Source organism: Xyrauchen texanus, chromosome 19, assembly GCF_025860055.1.
Source record: "Xyrauchen texanus isolate HMW12.3.18 chromosome 19, RBS_HiC_50CHRs, whole genome shotgun sequence".
Taxonomy (NCBI): Eukaryota; Metazoa; Chordata; class Actinopteri; order Cypriniformes; family Catostomidae; genus Xyrauchen; species Xyrauchen texanus.
In genome coordinates, this window is record NC_068294.1 from 7,124,470 (window position 1) to 7,143,089 (window position 18,620).

General features: G+C 37.8%; 1 protein-coding gene across 1 annotated transcript in view; it reads right to left on the reverse strand.

The window, feature by feature from the left end:
* Nucleotides 1–18,620, reverse strand: part of LOC127659413 (centromere protein F-like) — a 36,680-nt gene that overhangs the window by 14,144 nt on the left and 3,916 nt on the right. Inside the window, exons 3-9 of the mRNA XM_052149214.1 lie at nt 16,895–17,091; nt 14,896–14,999; nt 14,533–14,576; nt 14,130–14,394; nt 6,231–6,412; nt 5,510–5,635; nt 1,204–1,332 (exon numbers count right to left, since the gene is read on the reverse strand). Coding sequence (XP_052005174.1) covers nt 1,204–1,332; nt 5,510–5,635; nt 6,231–6,412; nt 14,130–14,394; nt 14,533–14,576; nt 14,896–14,999; nt 16,895–17,091 — 1,047 coding nt within the window. The remainder of the gene's footprint in view (nt 1–1,203; nt 1,333–5,509; nt 5,636–6,230; nt 6,413–14,129; nt 14,395–14,532; nt 14,577–14,895; nt 15,000–16,894; nt 17,092–18,620) is intronic.

Genomic DNA, 18,620 nt, shown 5'->3' on the forward strand with positions numbered 1-18,620 from the left:
GCATTTTGATAAGAGATAAGACAAAACAAACAAACATCTTTGGAATTACAATAATTGATAAATTACTCAAATTTGATAAATTACTATGTGTTATAAAGTAATTGGGGTCAATTTTGTTTAATGGAGACCTTAAAATCACTTTTGTGATGGCTCTGAAGCAAAAAACAAACAAAATTACTATTCAGATTTGAAAAAATGTAAAGCACATTCTGAAAGGAAATCAACCAAGACTGGCCACAAGTTGTGTAATATAGCATTCACAACCCAAAGTGGGTTATTTGGTTTACATTTGTGCCTCTCCAGCAGGTTTTTGCATGTGTAACAAAGCCTATTATTGATTTCTGTATTGACTGACATGTATGCATCACATGTGTCTTATTAGCACTACAAACAACTGACTAATTAAAGTAAAACAAGTGTGTGAGAGATTTCTAAATGCTTGGTCTCTAAAGGTTTTTATTAGGTATTAGATTAATATTACTATGAAAGGGGACTCAAAAAGACCTATTTTTTCACTCAATGATTGAACAGTCCAATAGAATAGATTTTTCATTAGTGACAAATTTGTGAACCATACGTATAAGGTCAAAGAAATAGTAATGTTTAATTACCAACAACATACATGCACCAAATCCACATCTCCTACCTTCAGAGACATTTCTGTAAAATCATGCTACGATTTTCAAACAGAAATTACAAAGATATCCCAGCACTGACCTTTGCTCTAGTGTCCTCTGAAGAGGAAAACAGAAAGAGAGAAAAAGAGGAATAGAAGCGTGTGAGAAGACACAGAAGCAGCGGGAGTATGAGAGAAAGAGAGAGGTGACATTAGTACATTGACCAGTGTACACACATACTGCAGCTGCCATGAGACCGAGAGAGAGGAAAAACAGTGCAGGAAATGGACAGACAGCAGAAAGGGAAAGATTTTCCAATTATCTGAAAACATAATGTGTGTGTGCTTTGCAGTGTTAAGGGGAGGTACTTCAAAACTTGGTGAAGAAGCTGCAAGCTACTCATTATGTAAAGTAGATAAACCACAGTCAAGCCACTCTTTTGAAACAGTAGTAATCTATTCTACATGCTATTACAAATGTAGCTACAAAGGACTACATTTAAGCTATATAAAGAGGCAATATATTATGGAAAAATGAGTGATGTTAACAGCATCACTGCTCTACGTTAGTTACTCAGCATTGGTACCTTGTCGTACTGAGCCTGCAGTGTGTTGTGCAATGTTCTGGCCTGTTGGATCTCCTGGTTAAGTCTGTTGCTCTCCTGCTGATGTTGTCTCTCCAGAGTCTGTCTTTCTCTCTGCAGCTCCAACAGCTCCTACACAACACAAACCATATTCTGAAGACATCCTTTATTAATAATTTTTTATTTAGATGGGATTTCTGACCAAAAAGGAAAAGCTCACACAAGTGTTTTCTATACTACTTTTGCATTGGAGCAACAGCCACCTCAGGGTCTCAAGGTTACCAAATCTTATATTAATATATGTTAGTAGATCGATATTAATCACTTCCATTATTTTCCAGTCTTTGAAAAAAATTATTTTACAGAATTTGCACTCAAAATGTCAGTTAACTATTTACTGTTCTTGATGTGGTAACATACATACAGTCCAACCAGTACAGTCTGAATTAGAAACAAATGACTCTTATGATCGGATTCTTTTTTATGAATTTAAATAAACCGAGAACATTTAAAAGGTGTTATGCTCACTATGTAATTAATCAAGGTAAGCCTAGGCCATGTAGGGAGAAATGTAGGTTTGCTGCATGTAAAACATTTGTATTGTTTTTGTTTGGCATTTTTGTTGAGATATATGAACAAAAATGTAGAATATTGTATATTATATTTAGAATCAACTTTTGGTGCTTTCTCAAATGTTCTAAACAAATGAAGTGGAACTGTAATCTGAACAAAGAATTGTTAAATTCCCTAAAGAAATACAGAATGAAACTCACAATTTGAAATTCCCTGATATTGCCAGGTTTTCCATGAGCACGGGAAAACTGGCATTCCTGAACAAAATGGTACACGAGGAAGCTAGGTCATTCGTGAACTAGAATCTGCTGATTAAATGATGACAATAACCAATTTGCGTATTGTTAATTACAAAAAAGTGTCTCAAACACAGTGGCTTGCATGTTCATGTAAGAACTTACCATGTTTACAATTTCACTTTAGACTTCACAGCAGACATACTGGAGGAAGTAAATTAATATGATAAAAATATAATGTAATTGTAAGATGTTTATAATGATTATGATAGATTAATATACGATTATGAACGTGATTACTGGTATGTGTGCCGCCATGTTGTTTACATCGCAATGCTGCATGGGATTCTGAGTCACAGCAACGATGGTTCTAAAAACACTAGCAGCCAATTATGTAAATCGGGCAAGCAAACACTGACCACGTTTACATGCACTTAAGAAAGTGGTTTAAGCCCTGGGTAGCTCAGCACTACCACCACTGGAGTCACAAGTTCAAATCTAGCATGTGCTGAGTGACTCCAGTCAGGTCTCCTAAGCAACCAAATTGGCCCGGTAGCTAGGGAGGGTAGAGTCACATGGGCAACCTCCTCGTGGTCAAGATTAGAGGTTCTCGCTCTCAATGGGGCACGTATAAATTTGTGCGTGGATCGCGGAGAGTAGCATGAGCCTCCACATGCTGGGAATATCCACAGTGTCAAGCACAGCAAGCCACGTGATAAACTAGTCCTCTGCCACCCGGATTGAGTAAGCGCACCACCACAAGGACCTAGTAAGTAGTGGGAATTGGGCATTCCAAATTGGGGAGAATAGGGGATAAAAAAGAAGAAGAAAAAAAACGTTAATTCCAGGGTTTTTACAGAAAGCGGCATTCTGAAACGTCATAAACGAGACCGCCAATTTCCTTTTGCCGTCTACGGGATTAAGAGAAAGCAGTTAAACAAACATGGGTTTCTCCCGAATGTGGCCATGCAAACACATTTTTGAAGTACAGTGGGAAAAGCACATACACTACAAACTATACCCATTTATAAATACCACTGTAAAATATCAATGGTCCCCTCATGTTGGCATATAGGCATTGAGGGAATCACATTAAAGGGAAACCCAACTGTTGAAGCGCAATTCCGCTGCAGGCGGCGCAAGAGTTAAGGAAACAAACACAGCAACAACTCTGGAATATCTGGAAATAAAGTGAAGCAACAGATTAAAATAGTGAAGTCTTCCTCGGATACCATATTTGATATTAACACAAGTGCCGCAAGGAAATTACGTTGCAGTGGAGAAAGCTGCTTACTGACTGAGCCGCATGTGTGCATGTAAACTGGAACACTGTTTTCTTGCAATTATCCCCTTTCTGTGTCCATGTAAACAGAGTTACTATTATCGGCCCGAAGCAGATAATGGCAAAATATCAGAATATACATCGGACCATCACAAATTATGACAGAAAAATTTAGCAGGGCAGTGGAGGAAACACTACAGCTGTTGGAAAAAGTCGTTTCAGCGGTGCATCGCAATTCATACTCAAACTATTATGAATTGATTCTCAAAAGAATCAGAATCGATATGGAGTTCAGTTTAAATCACAGCAGAAGTGGTGTGCACCAAAGACAAATGTGGAAACAAAGACGAGTTACAAAGAAATTTGTGCACTTAACAAAGACGATTTAAGTGCACAAACATGACTGTTTACAGACAAGCTGTATCAAACACATGACCATTTGTGCCCGAATGAAACTACGATCCCGAAATTCTTTTCACAAACCCACACACATAGCAATGGGAGAGTTTATTTGTGATAAGAAGCCAACAAACAACATGACTGCAATGATTTGCACACAACGGGGGAAAACACAGAAGAAAATAATGATGATGCAGCTGTTCGGGAGATGTTGGTGATGTTTTCATTTAATTCTGAATACATCAATATTTCATTTAACGATTTCTCTACTCTTGCGCACTCTCCATTTTATTGGCTTTTGTCATTGCCGGTCACTCATTTGTCAGGACAGTGTGCACACCTGATGATAAAGGTTTTATCTTCTACTCACAGAGCAAACTGATAGAACAGTGCATACGGGACTCTTGATACATTTCTGAAGCTACAACTGTGCTATTTAAAGCACTTTTACTATCACCTGTGCAGGTGAGGAGAGGAGAAGCTGACAGCTGCACTCTCATAGAAGCAGATATATCGCTCTTCCATTTGTGCTTAAATGAAAATGAATAGCATGGCATAGATTAATTTGAAATAATAATGAAATACTATTAAATGATTTACAAGTTCTTGATGGAGAACCTGCTGACAACCATGGATCGCTTGGCAGTCGAGTGTGAAGCAGCTGGGATGAGGATTAGCACCTCTAAATCTGAGGCCATGGTTCTCAGCAGGAAACCGATGGAGTGCGTACTACAGGTAGGGAATGAGGTTTTGCCCCAAGTGAAGGAGTTCAAGTACCTCGGGGTCTTGTTCACGAGTGAGGGGACGATGGAGTGGGAGGTTGGCCGGAGAATCGGGGCAGCGGGGGCGGTATTGTACTCGCTCTATCGCACTGTTGTCACGAAAAGAGAGCTGAGCCGAAAGGCAAAGCTCTCGATCTACCAGTCAATTTTTGTTCCTACCATCACCTATGGTCATGAAGGTTGGGTCATGACCGAAAGAACTAGGTCGCGAGTACAAGCGGCCGAAATGGGCTTCCTCAGAAGGGTGGCGGGCTTCTCCCTTAGAGATAGGGTGAGGAGCTCAGTCATCCGTGAGGAGCTCGGAGTAGAGCCGCTGCTCCTTTGCGCTGAAAGGAGTCAGTTGAGGTGGTTTGGGCATCTGGTAAGGATGCCCCCTGGCCGCCTCCCTAGGGAGGTGTTTCAGGCAGGTCCAGCTGGGAGGAGGCCTCGGGGAAGACCCAGGACTAGGTGGAGAGATTACATCTCCACACTGGCCTGGGAACGCCTCGGGGTCCCCCAGTCAGAGCTGGTTAATGTGGCTCGGGATAGGGAAGTTTGGGGCCCCCTGCTGGAGCAGCTGCCCCGCGACCCGACTTCGGATAAGCGGTTGAAGATGGATGGATGGATGGATGGAGAACCAATTATTTGGGTGCTTTTAAGAGATTTTTTTTATGAGATTCTAAAGAAAGAAACTGAGATACTCTTTTAAACTATAGAAGAATTTATTTCATCTTGTGGATGTTCCATGTTTTGTTCACAGCTCATACTGAATGTAAAAGGACAGTTTATGTATGTGACTTGTTCTGATTTTTAAAACAGCTGTTAAATAAAAAGCTGAGAGGGAAAAAATTTAATTTTGAAGAAACTGAAAAAAGATAGATATTGAAGGACAAGATGCATTGTGATTACCATTTTATAATCAAATCGTTACCCTTTGAATCATAATCGAATCCAATCGTGAGGCCAGTGAAGATTCACACCTCTAGGAAACACTGGATCACACACACACACACACACACACACACACACACACACACACACACACACACCCATCTCACCCTCTGGTGATCTCTCTCCACGTCTTTCCTGCGCTGTTCTGCATTGCAGCGGATGGATTCAGCATTCTGCCTCTGACACTTCAACTCCTCCTGAAGCTGCTTCACTTTCTGCTCAGCAGTCTGGGCCTACAAATACATTACACACATTCAATGAATACATAAAAAAATTATTGTTTGACTTTTTTTAATGGTCAGACTCAGATTTGCTTTAAAAAGAATATAATAGTCTTATAAACCTTGATACTCTATAATAACAATTTGATACTCTATTAAAAATAGTATGTGTGGGTAGTTGGCAAAAAGTCCATTCACTTTTTATTCCCCTATATAGAATTATACAAGTGAAAGTGTATATTTTCAGTCCTGTAACTGGTCAGCGTTTTTAGTTTTAAAATTCATTTTTAAAAATAAAAAAATTCCATGTACTTATTAGCATGACTTCATATATAAAACAATGAGGAAAATACAAGTATAGCTTTGCATTTAACATTGTTTTCATTGCTTGACATTATGTCAACTACCAGTTCATGTTTTAGATAACTTAGATACTGTATATAGTATTGTGTGTGAAAGTGTGTGAGTGCTTGAGTCTCAGATGAAACACATTTTCCCTACAGTCTTGTGCAAGCATGAAAGTGCTATGGCTAAAACACATTATGTTCGCAGTTTTGTACAGTGTTTCAATGTTTTGTCGCTGATGTCTTCAGAAGTATGGGCTCACCCGGTCATTCTCCTGTGTGATACGGGTCTGTGCACGGGTCAGCTGGTCTTGGGTGCGTGTTAGAGTCTGTTCTTTAGTGCTGATCTCTCTGTGAGTCTGAGTCAGATGAGACTCCACCTCCTTCAAACGCTCAGAGTCCAGCTGAGCCTCACGCTTCAGTTCTGACACACGCACACGCAGGTCTGAAGAAGAGAGACAATTATTTAATACAACTCCTGTATGAAATAAAGTATACTGCCTGGTCAAAAAGTCACAAACTCTAATATTTCGTTGGACCGCCTTTAGCTTCGATTACGGCGACACTGTTTCGACAACCTTATGCAACTCATAACATTTATTTCCATCCAGCGTTGCATTCATTTTTGGCCGAGATCTTGTATTGATGACGGGGGAGTAAAACAACTCTGTAAAGCCTTCTCCAGCACATCCCAAAGACTTTCAATGGGGTTAAGGTCAAGAACATTATTAGCAATGGCTTTACATTAAACAGTGAACAACAATCAGATGCTTGCTTAATAAAGTGACACGCACAAGTCAAATCAAACTGTCAGCATCAGCTGCTACTCACGCATCTACTGTATAAACATGTTACTTTAGTGCAAACCTTACCATAAGATGTTTATCTATGATAAATAATAATGTTATTTTTTACACTCCATGAGATACATGTGAAAATTTCCTCACATTAAGCCACCAAAAGAATATGTGAAGGGGAAAAAAATTAAATAAATCACTTGTCCTTGGGCTCAAATGCCGTTGCCTAATTAAAAGGACAGAACAGATTTAGTATGTGTTCTGAGTATCAATGTAAACCATTTTAAATAGAACAATTTATGCATTTAAACAATAAAAATGTAACGCATATAAATGCAAAATAATAAATGCAGTTTCCAGACATTTGATGGAATATACAGAAATTGACAATTTTTCAAAAGCTAAAATGCAACCAATATGATAATAAACTGACAATGTGTACAGTAAAATTTAAAGATTTCACCTAGAAGGGTAACCAAGAAGGTCAGAAGGTCCTTTCATAATTAACAGCATGAGCAGAGCAAATTTTCATTTTAGATTTAAAGGAACAGTTCACCAAAAATGGAAATTCTCTCATCATTTACTCACCCTCAAGCTATCCCAGATGTGTATGACTTTCTTCAGCTGAACACAAATGAGGTTTAGACGAATATGAACGGTGCCATTATTTTGAAGCTCCAAAAAACACATATGTCCACATAAAAGTAACCCATAAGTCTCCAGAGGTTAAATCAATGTCTTCAGTATCAGAGATCTGATAGATGTGGGTGAAAAACACTTTAGTCACTTTTTACTATAAATCTCCTCCCTATGTCAACTTTAACATTCTTATTTTTGCTGATTCACATTAGACAGCAAAAAGGAATAAAAGTATGAATTACTTTTATGCTGCATTTATGTGCTTTTTGGAGCATCAAAATTTTGGCACCAATTTACTTGCATTTTATGGACCTCCAAAGCCAAAATATTCCTCTAAAAATCTTTCTTTGTGTTCAGAAGAAGACAGAAAGTCACACACATCTTGGATGGCATGAGTAAATGATCAGATAATTTTCATTGCTGGGTGAACTATCCTTTGAAGTTTAATGGAAATTGTAATCTCTATATCTTGAATCTGGAAATCTGTAACAATACCCAGCCCAAAATAAGTCAAGTGTAAATATCAGTCAAGTTAAGACTTTCTAAAACTACCTGAGAGCAGAAATGCCGAGGATAGACTTAAAAACCTGGCACTCTTTTAATTCAGAAATGTTATGGTGACTTTGCCAACAAGAAATCTCATATTTAAATTTCAGCTTTTTTTTTATAATGTATTGCTTGATTCAAATAATACTTGCGCTTGAAAATAAAAAATGAATTAGCACTGTTAAATATCCATTACAAAAGGTTTATACAGGATATTATAATCACTACAAACCCAAATTGGTCAGGGAGCCCTAAAATATTTTTGTGCCCGGGGCCCAAAATTTGGTGCTACACCCCTGTCCATGACCACGGGATAAATCTTCCAACATGGTTGTTTAAGAAATGAGAAGCTACACACTGCTTCAGTTAGGGTTAAAAGAATTGTTGCCAGCTGAAACATTAATCACCGCAATAATGATCCAATCATAGTATTTTAAGTATATGCTTATTCAAATCCAGACAACTACTTTTTTGGCCAGGCAGTGAAGTTCATCACACTATAAAAACATAATGTAACTTTCAGAACAAAAAGTTCTCTCCCCAGTCCACCAAAACCATTGACTGAAACTTAAAAAAAGAAAAGGTCATTCAGAAAACACCATGATACTGACATCACAATCACGCCTTCACAATCTTTTTTTATTATTAAGAATACCCCCCCCCCTCAACTCATTCTCTCACGTAACGCAGAACAAAATTATTTATGTAAATTGCAATGGATTTTTACATCAAGATAGTATTGTTGTCCTGCCTATAATTCATGCGGATAATTAGTTTTTTAATAATTGCATTATTGTAATTTTTACTGTAATGCTGGGATGTCAAAAGAACCGGTTGATGGTAAAATAAAAAATAACTAATAATAGTGTTTCTGCAGTACTGATAGTATCGACTCATTTCAGAAACGACTAAATGTTTTAGGACAATATGACAATTACTGAGAATTAAAAACAATTATAACACATTACAGTAATGAGGATTTCAGGGACAAATGTGCTTCATTGCCATGAAAATGTTGTCAAAATGCAAAACATAGGCTAAAATGCTAAAAGCTTCCCTAAAAACGGTCCTGCTTCATTGTATTCATGCAAAACAATCTTTCTTTCTGATTATGGGGTGAAATATGACCCAGACATCTTTTCATGAGATTCATCCATTCAACAACTTGGTCTGCCCAGATGAACAATGACAGTGTGAACAATGCAGGTATACAGAGATTAGCCAATCCTAAGAGAGGCCATTGCTTACATTCATACCAAAAACAACTCGTTTCATTCTGTCAGAGAGAGAGGCTGGAAAATGGTTCAACTAAATTACACCCTTTTTGGTTCAATAAATCTTAATTCAGGGGAAAGAATTAAATGCAAAAAGTGTACTTTCTGAATCCCCTGCAACTGTGACTGTAATATTACAGACCCCAGAGGGAAATTTACAATCCTGTAAAGTTTACTTTTCTCATCCATAAGATATTTGCAGGTAGACTCAGTTGCACTGTGGTCCAGAGCTGTAGAGAGCTGTCAGACTCAGCTGTGTGTGGATGATGACAAACCCTGATGACCTCACTGATGACTCATCAATGCACAAAAAGACACAACAATGGAGAACATTCATACCATGCACACAAAACACTGATCTAACAATGCACACCCTTACATACACCCACTCCCTCTCTAACACGCACACAAAAAAACTCAGTTGGCAGCAGATAAAACAATTCGGCTAAATCCGGCTGGAGAAAAGAATGTGCGTCTCAATCACTCCACTCACTCTCTCTCTCTCTCTCTCTCTCTCTCCTTCACAGAGCCCCGTTTCTCTCATTCAGTGTGTGCGGATCTAAACCCATGAGAGGACAGGAAATGACAAGATCAAATTCCCTATTCTTTAAAGCACACACAAAACTAACAGAAATATCATCTGTTAATCCTGATAGAATATCCATACATGATGTAGAAGAGATCTCTAAAGAATGGTAAGGAAATGTGTAAAGAAATGTCCAGGTCATATTTCACCCAAAATCAAGTAAACAAAGAAATAAAATCAATTATATTTTGCATGAAGGAAAGTACCCCTATGTAGTGGACCATGGAGATTATTGCCGAATGTAATGTAGGAGGAAAAAAAAAAAAACAACACTTTGCACACTTTGCCCTTCAAAATCTCATTACTATAATGCGACCAGACATTGAGTTTTTTTTAATTATTATTATTATTATTATTATTGTCATCATTCTCAGAGGTGATTCACATTCCTGTAATATAAATATTTTTTTATTAAAATCAGCACAAATTCAACATATACTATCATGAAGTGTATAAATACTTTTTACATTAGTGATGAGAATGCAATACTTCCACAATCAAAATTGTGAAAATTCCTTGTAAAAAGAAGTCATAACGCAAAACAAATTAAATAACTTAATGGTTCCAAAAACAGGCTTCATTTCTTTTATGCAAAATATATTCTCTCTTATTTTTTATTTTGAAATGAAATGTGACCTGGTCATTTCTTCAAGATTGTTCCAATTGGTACTACAAATCCTTTATAGGCCTGACCTTCAAATGTAAAAAGACAGATGTTCACAGACAGTGTCTCACATCAAACATATCAAATTGGGTTTAAATGCCTAGTCTGCTTACTGTACTGGGAATTGTATTACTGTAAACATGTTGATTCTATTCACTAATGATCAGTCTGCTTATGTAAATAACATCTCATGAGTGAACATGATCTTGTGTTCTCAACATTTATGGGCAAACACACAAGCACAAAGCAAAGGAAAATAATTAAAACTACCTTTCAATTTCTTAAACTTCTGTATTTTCAGCACATCATGAAGCTAGGACTTTGAGAAATCTGCACGCTCTTTAACATTCAAATACTACACAAATCTGCCCTTGCCACTGGTCAGGTTGACCAAAATACACAGTGACTTTAAACAGTGACTTTGGACTGAATGAGCTTATAAAAGCTTATTATTTATGTGTAATCAGTTCAATGGAAAGGAGGCGGCGAGAACCGGCTTGACAATATAAATTATATTTTAATGGTTAACTTAAACAAAAAGACACAAACACACATATGACGGACATGTCCGTAAACAATCTCTCTCCCGCACAATCCTCCGCAGTCTGCCTTTATCCCTCTCGGAGGCTTGATTAGCCTGATAAAGGACCGGGTGTGTAGAATCACGACCCGGCCCTCTGCCCTGACACAATAAGATTATTCAAAAGATACACAGGAGGGCAAAATGCTCCTGGCACAACCTGAAGCACTCATCTGTACTACCACAACAGTTAAGTATTTAGAGTAAGGAAAGAAGATGATTGGTTACACAAAGGTTTCAGGTTTACTTTTAGGCAGGGATGCCACTAATAGAACATATATGGTAACATGACCACTGTACCCTTCAAAACAACATGAAACAATATTTCCAATGCAGTTGAATTCGGCATTGTACCATATTTCCAAGTGAAGTGGGATATGGAGGGCGGGACTTCATTTTACATTCTTTGATCTAATTAAATATAATTTTTCCTTGCCCTTTTTGGTCTTGGTTGCATCAGCAGAAAAGCTATTCTATAGAAAGACAAAGCTATCATTAAATTGATCAACAAAAAGTACATGTCAATGAAAGATTATGAAAAAATTTAGCCTCATGACATTTTCGTGAATATATCAGTAAATTTGGGGTAATTTGGACCTTCTCGAAAACTTTCCGCAGGATTTGTTAGTAAAACATGTATGTTTGTGAATTCCAAACATTGGTAAAGGGGGGACGTGTGCACGTTCATTCACAATGATCATAATCCATGCCCATGAAAACACCATTTAAGAAAGGCACCAGACTCACTAGTAAACGCTGTTAAAATCTATGTTGAACAGTAATGAAATCGTTTTCATTATAGGTCGACCGACTGTTGATTTTACCAAAACCGATAACCAAGTTGGGCAGTATCTGTCGATAACTGATTAATCAGCCGATAGTTTTTAAAATTTATACTGAATGACAAATTAAAATCATAATATCGAAGTAAAATAGTGCTGAACTTGAATATAAACAGTACTGACTGAACCATGAAAATGTATTGTACTTTTTTAAATGAAATAAATATATAAATATTAATATATATGAACTAATATTCAAATTTTAAAGCCAGCTGATTTTTAAATTGACGTTGTTTCCCAAGTCCACAAGATGGCACAATAAATACATAAACCATTCAGCACCGCTATATTATTTGCATAGAACATTCCTATCCTGCCTTTAAAAAAAAAAAAAAAAGAGCATTTCATTTTCAACTAAAGTGCATAAAATAAATAAGATTTAGTCAGTCAATACTCTCAAGTCAAAAGTAAAATAAGGGGGGAAACACTTCAATAAAAAGTTCACATGGTGTTGCACTTGCACTGATTCCTACTACTCCAGACTCCAGCTTCATAATAAGAGCGAAATACCACAATGTTTTTTATTCAGTACAATTGTATGTAGATTAGCAATATTCACAGATAGTAGTGGTATTCGGCTGAACTCCGTGGTGAAGCGGCTCAAACTATGAGCCCATGCCAGGGGCTGTTTAAACAGATGGAACACAACAGACTGGAACCGAACGTGAGGATCTTGAGAAACACATTTCCAAGTTGAACATCCTTCCTGACAAAGCATTTTAACAACTCATTGCTTAATCAGAGAAACGCTTATAAGAGAGCAGTACACAATGACCAAAGATCTCCACCAACTGTAAGGGGCTGTTCACACCAAACACTTAAATTGCATCAATCCACTTATTTTTCTATGTAAAAGCATGGTAGACGAACATCTTTGTTTCCCTTTGTTTTTGTTTATTCAGCATCTCGTGCAGGAGCGCTGTTATTAGATGATGTGTCTAATTCAAAAGAACTTTAAAAAGCATATTGAAACACCTGCTTTCTGTTAAACTGTATTTTTTTGCACTGTGTCTAGCCTTTTTCAGTGCAAGAATGTGATCGATCTGAAGTCATCGTATTACAGTGAGGATAAAATAATTATAATAAATTGAAATCGGATGCGTTTCTGATTTATTTATACGTTTCTCTCCACTGTATGAAGATATTAATTTGCTTCCTCATGTCACTAGCTTTACATATGCAACTTAGCTGGTTAACGAATGCATAAACGTGACCAGCTGGATATTAACTAATGCAACTAATGGTAATAGATGGTAACAATAGTACATTTAAACATTTGGATAGGACTTGCGTGTATTTTTGTCACATTGTTTTAACCGTTTGAGGTTAGATTGAATTAATTTAGCGTCCTCTCAGCCTTGTTGGCATACATACTGCTGTTCTCTACTAATGCAGCATCTAGTCAACAAAGGAATTACTTTATAATGATATGAGAACGTGCACTGTAGGTACTGTATACATACCTTTTCGTTGTTTATGTTTTAAATCCGTTCCATGCGGAGTGTAGTCTCACATGTCAAGACAAGCACCACAAGGCATCAGTGAAGCACTATTTTTTTTTTTCCGCCTCTTAAGGCCACTCTCATACATTATTCTGACAGCGGACCCTTCCCAGCCGCTCCAGCACAGGATGCAACAGGGGAAAAAAAAATCGGTGTGAATTTTTGCAGATAACTAATATGTTATCGTTGCCGATTAATCGGCAAAAACAATATATCTGTCGACTTCTAGTTTTTATGAATGAAATGCATTCACATAGTAACATTTTGATTTAGCAATCACAACTGAAATGTCATAAGACATTACAGATATGCAAACTATATATGACGGTGTGCAGACTTTTTTTTCCTGCTAGCGTTTCATGAATGAGGCTCATTGTTCTTTTTGAATAGCTTGCACTGATGGTGAAAAGTGTATGATAAGACCAGGAACATTTAAGTAAGTAAGGTTAATTTTGATTTCATGTTGTTATTGAGCAGATTGTCAGACTTCCAGAATGTTTCAGGTGAAATCTTATTAAATACAGAACATCTATTAAGTAATTAAAGCACTAACCAACTAAACAACCAACCAACCAAACAACTAACAAACAAAACAACTAACTGAATAACCAATAAACTTACAACCAAACAACTAATTGACCCTGACTAATTATAGACTGGTTTTCTGATTCAAAGTCAGTTTTTCAACCATGAAAAAACCTTGCAACCCCAATGTTGTGTGGAGCATCTCACCATCTATCTCTTTCCTCAAGGCCTCTTCTATCCCAGAGTCATTGTTCTTCATTATGACATCACTGGAGGAAACACAGGAAGCTGGTCGTCCTTTGGGAGAAGACCGCACATCCTCACGTTCCCATGGAAATACAGAAGAGGAGGTGGATGGTTCTGATTGGTGGACATGCTGCCGAAGAGGTGGGGATTTGTGTGGTTGCTGTGGAAACGGGGAGAATGCCGCACTCACTGAGGGCTTTGGGATGTCTCCAAACTGCAGCTGCTGCTACAAACAGAAATAAGACAAACAAGTCATTATCTGGAAGTGTATTTAAAAAACGAATCTTGGGTGATTCCAAGGACCAACTACTGATAAATTAAAACAACAGGTCTCTGCACTTAAAGTCGTGCCAACATTACTTACTCTGACATGCTGCGATTTGATTTCACTCTCCACTCTGAAACCATCTGCAGAGTTCACAAAGGTTATTAAAAACAGTGACACACACACACACAGAGAGAGAGAGAGAGAGAGAGAGAGAGAGAGAGAGAGAGAGAGAGAGAGAGAGAATATAATCACATATTGTACTGAGCAATCAGTCTTTAAGGACCTTCAGTGTGTTTGCCCTAGTTTATCAGGGGATATTTTGTAATCTTTGCAGAGGGACACTGTGAGAATAGAAAGTCAAATAAAACAACAACAAAAAAAAACTGTTGGAGAAAATAAGAGATGAATGCAGACAATAAAAGTGAAGAAAACTAAACACGACAGAGTGAGGGACAGTACCATTGTGATCCCGGGGAGAGCTCATGTTCCAACAAGGTGTGGAAAACAACATGGAGTCCCCAGAGCCATTTCCCTTCTGCAGCTTCTCCAGCTCAGCCTCAAGCCTACAGAGAGAGAGAAAATTCAGCTATGTAAGTGTTTGGGATGACAACCTCATTTACTCACAGTTGCAAGTCTTGAAATGTCCTAATCATACAACATCTTACAGTTATGGTGACATCCATAACATCGAGATGTCTTATCACAATTGACAACAACACGTTACAAAATGAACAAGTCCAAATGAGGCACAAATTCATTCATCAGATCAGAATTAACAAACAGTGGCTTTGAATGCTTTTTAACTGAGTTAAGAGAGCAGCACTGGCGAGAAGCTTCGGTGAAATACAGCGGCTGAATGTTCGGATGACACGCAGCTCATATTTCAGTCTCTGGGTTAACAAAACCCCTCATGATTAACACGTTGCACGCATATGTACAGTGCAGCTTGGCTTTCACATTATATGATGAGACAGACAACTAGTTATCCAGTGCGGTTCCCTTCACATAGAACGGGTTTGCTGAAAATGCTATTGGGTCCTGAAAATTTGCGGGTGTCCATTCTGTTATAGAATGCATTTGTTACTCTCATAAATAACGGACCTGTGTGTGAACCTAACTGTATTGAGCACTCAAAGCAGGTCTGACAACCATATTCTACTGCTGTGTGAACATGGCCATACACAGTGATGGGTCAATTTAGGCAACAGATTGATACATTTCCCACAGTTTTAACTGTACAAGAGGGAGTTAAATTTTTTTTATAAAGGGCATATTGTGTCATTTCTATTCCACTAGTAAAACCAAAAAGAACTGTAAAAATAATAGGGCAATCAAATCTATTAAAATATTGAATCAAGAAGGTTTTATTTATAAATAAAATACCCATAAATATGGTCTTCCTCCAACTTACTGATATAAGCTGTGGGTGTGCGTGCATGCGTGAATAAATGCGTTACCTGCATTTAAAAAGGTAACATTCATTTTGACAGCTCTAAATACTAATGATCATTTCCACACAGGTTAACCAAACATCTCTTATCAAAAAAATAGGTAGTTCCGGCATTTGTTGATGTTACGTTGAAACAAATCTATTCTACTCTACTCTGCAACTTCAACTTTAATAAAAGATCATATAGCTGGGTAAAGCAATTTACTTCATAAGCATTACTGAATGGATGACAATATTATTACTGGATCACTTTTTAACTAACAAACGTATTAAATTGTTACAATGGCTTAAACCACGCTCCAGTAAATTGAATGCAGCTCAAATATTAGAGGAAATCTGCTATTAATCTGCTAACACATAGTGCTGTTGGTTTTGTTCAATTTTCTATCACCCCACATGTTTCAGGGTTTGTGCTTGATTAGTAGACCTGGTTCTTCATAAATTGAAAATACATCCAACACAAATGCAAGTATCTAGAGTATTGGTGGAAAAACCTTGAGAAATAGAATCATGATTCATCAAAAGGTGCACTCAGTAATTTTTTCCTCATTAAAATTGTTTAACTCAAAAGACATGAATTGTAATTTTGCAATATACGTAGGAAATCATTATCACTCACATTAAAATGAAGACTTCAGTAATATCAGTAACCTTATAAAAGCCGTTTTATTCTACATGGAGAGGGTCTGCACGTGGAGGTTGCCATGTTAGAATCACATGACCAGCTGAACACTACTCAATCTCAGAAACCATCCTGTTATTGGACACTTTCACTCATTGATTGAGAATCATGGCTGACTATGAATAATACATTTCTACAATGACATCTGTGTCTGAAAACTATTGATTTTAAATTAGGCTGCATTCAAACCGCTAGGTGTCACTGTGAGTCCAAGATGACACAAAAACAAATGTTACTGAGTGCACCTTTATTCAGCGCATTAACACAGCCCTACATGATGTGGTTCAGTTCGTATGTATAAGGACAGGAGGGTGTGTGTGTCTCACTGTTTGATCTCCTGTGTGAGGCTTTGTGTCAGGTTTTTGGCAGATTCGAGTTGGCCCTCCAGCGAGTGCACTTGACTCGTTTTGACCTGCACCTCATGAACCAGACGGTCTCTGGCCTGCACATCTGCATGCGCTGCCTCACGCACTCCTCCCAGCTCCCTCTGAAGCGCAACCAGCTCCACACGCACGTCCGCATACTGACATAGAGAGAGAGGATGACAACAGAAAAACTAAAGTACAAAGAGACACAAGTCACAGTGACTGACCAATCAACTTGTTTAAGAAGAACTACGTAGAATCTTATCTTCACACAACCAGGCCCAGTGGGCCTTCTATTTGCAAAATTTCACACAATGTTGCCATATAACAGTGCCATTAACATATTGTGTGGAGTAACCTGGGGTTTAGTGCTTTTTCAATACTGATTGGCATATAACTAACTTCTTGCACGAATCGACTCCAAATCCCAGCTCTGAGAGTTAATCACTACTAAGAATGCCACATTGTGAGCTTTTGATGGTTAGATTACAATCTGAGAGAGAAAAAAAAAAGTCATATCATATCACAACTGAACATGTTAGTGGACACGTTTCTTAGGGATATATGTATGCTACGCCCAGCCCTACAATAGGAAAACTGATAAATATACAGCAAATAAATAGAAGGTATATAATAAGAGATGCTCCAACATAGGGCACAAAACTATCATGCAGTGATAACTGTATCACTCTTTAACGTTACCGCAGTGCTTGTACATTGCTCTGCATTAGGGCTGGGATAAACGATTATTTTTTAAACGATTAATCTAGCGATTTATTTTTTCCCGATCCATCGACTAATCTAACAATTCATTTTTTCAGTCCGATTCGATTTCGAGTCGATTAATCGACTCACTTGTGACAACACAGGTAATACCGGTTTCATCGGGGGTGGGGGTGTATAAAATGTTAAAAAATAATAATTTGCCAGGAGTTTGATTGACTGGCAATCTGATCAATCAATCATAATACGCCAAAGTAGTCAGGAGAGAGAAGATTAACGTCGGTGGATTTGAATTTGAATAATGGATTGTAGGCTACTGTACTGACATCTTTCCGTGGTTAAAACAACAGTCCTTCTGATGTAGGCTACATTCATGTTTAGCCTATTTGATGCTATAAATTAACCAAGGAAAAGATGATCGGTTCACGAGCAGCTTTAACTGAGGCAATCTGTCACGACACATTAAAGAGCCACAAAATAGTAGGCCTATTTATGGTTTAATTTTCTTTGAATATCCAAATTTGAAAGTTGAGACTTTATTAAATGTTACCTGCTTGGTCCTGTCTGTCAGCCGTTGTCAGTGTCCTCTATGTATTTTTCACGACATTCATAGCTATAAGTGCATTATTAATAGCTATAAGCGAAAACTTTAGGTGTCGACAACGTATTATAGCCTACTCCAACATCGAGTGCAAAGTGGGGAGTTGAAAAAAAAAACTTACGGTGCTCTGTCATCTGCAGCTGCAACCGGGTGGCGCCTCTTAAGGTGCTGGTGCATTGCCGTGGTGCTAGAATGGAAGGCCATCTCCATTTTGCAAAGACGACATATCACAGAATTTTTTCCTTTTAAATTAAAGAATTCCCATACTTTAGAGGAACGAGTGCATGCCGCCTTGCACTTCTGATAGTCTGAGGAGCCACTCGTGTTACTACTACTCGCCGGCGCCACCATCTTTGTTTTGGG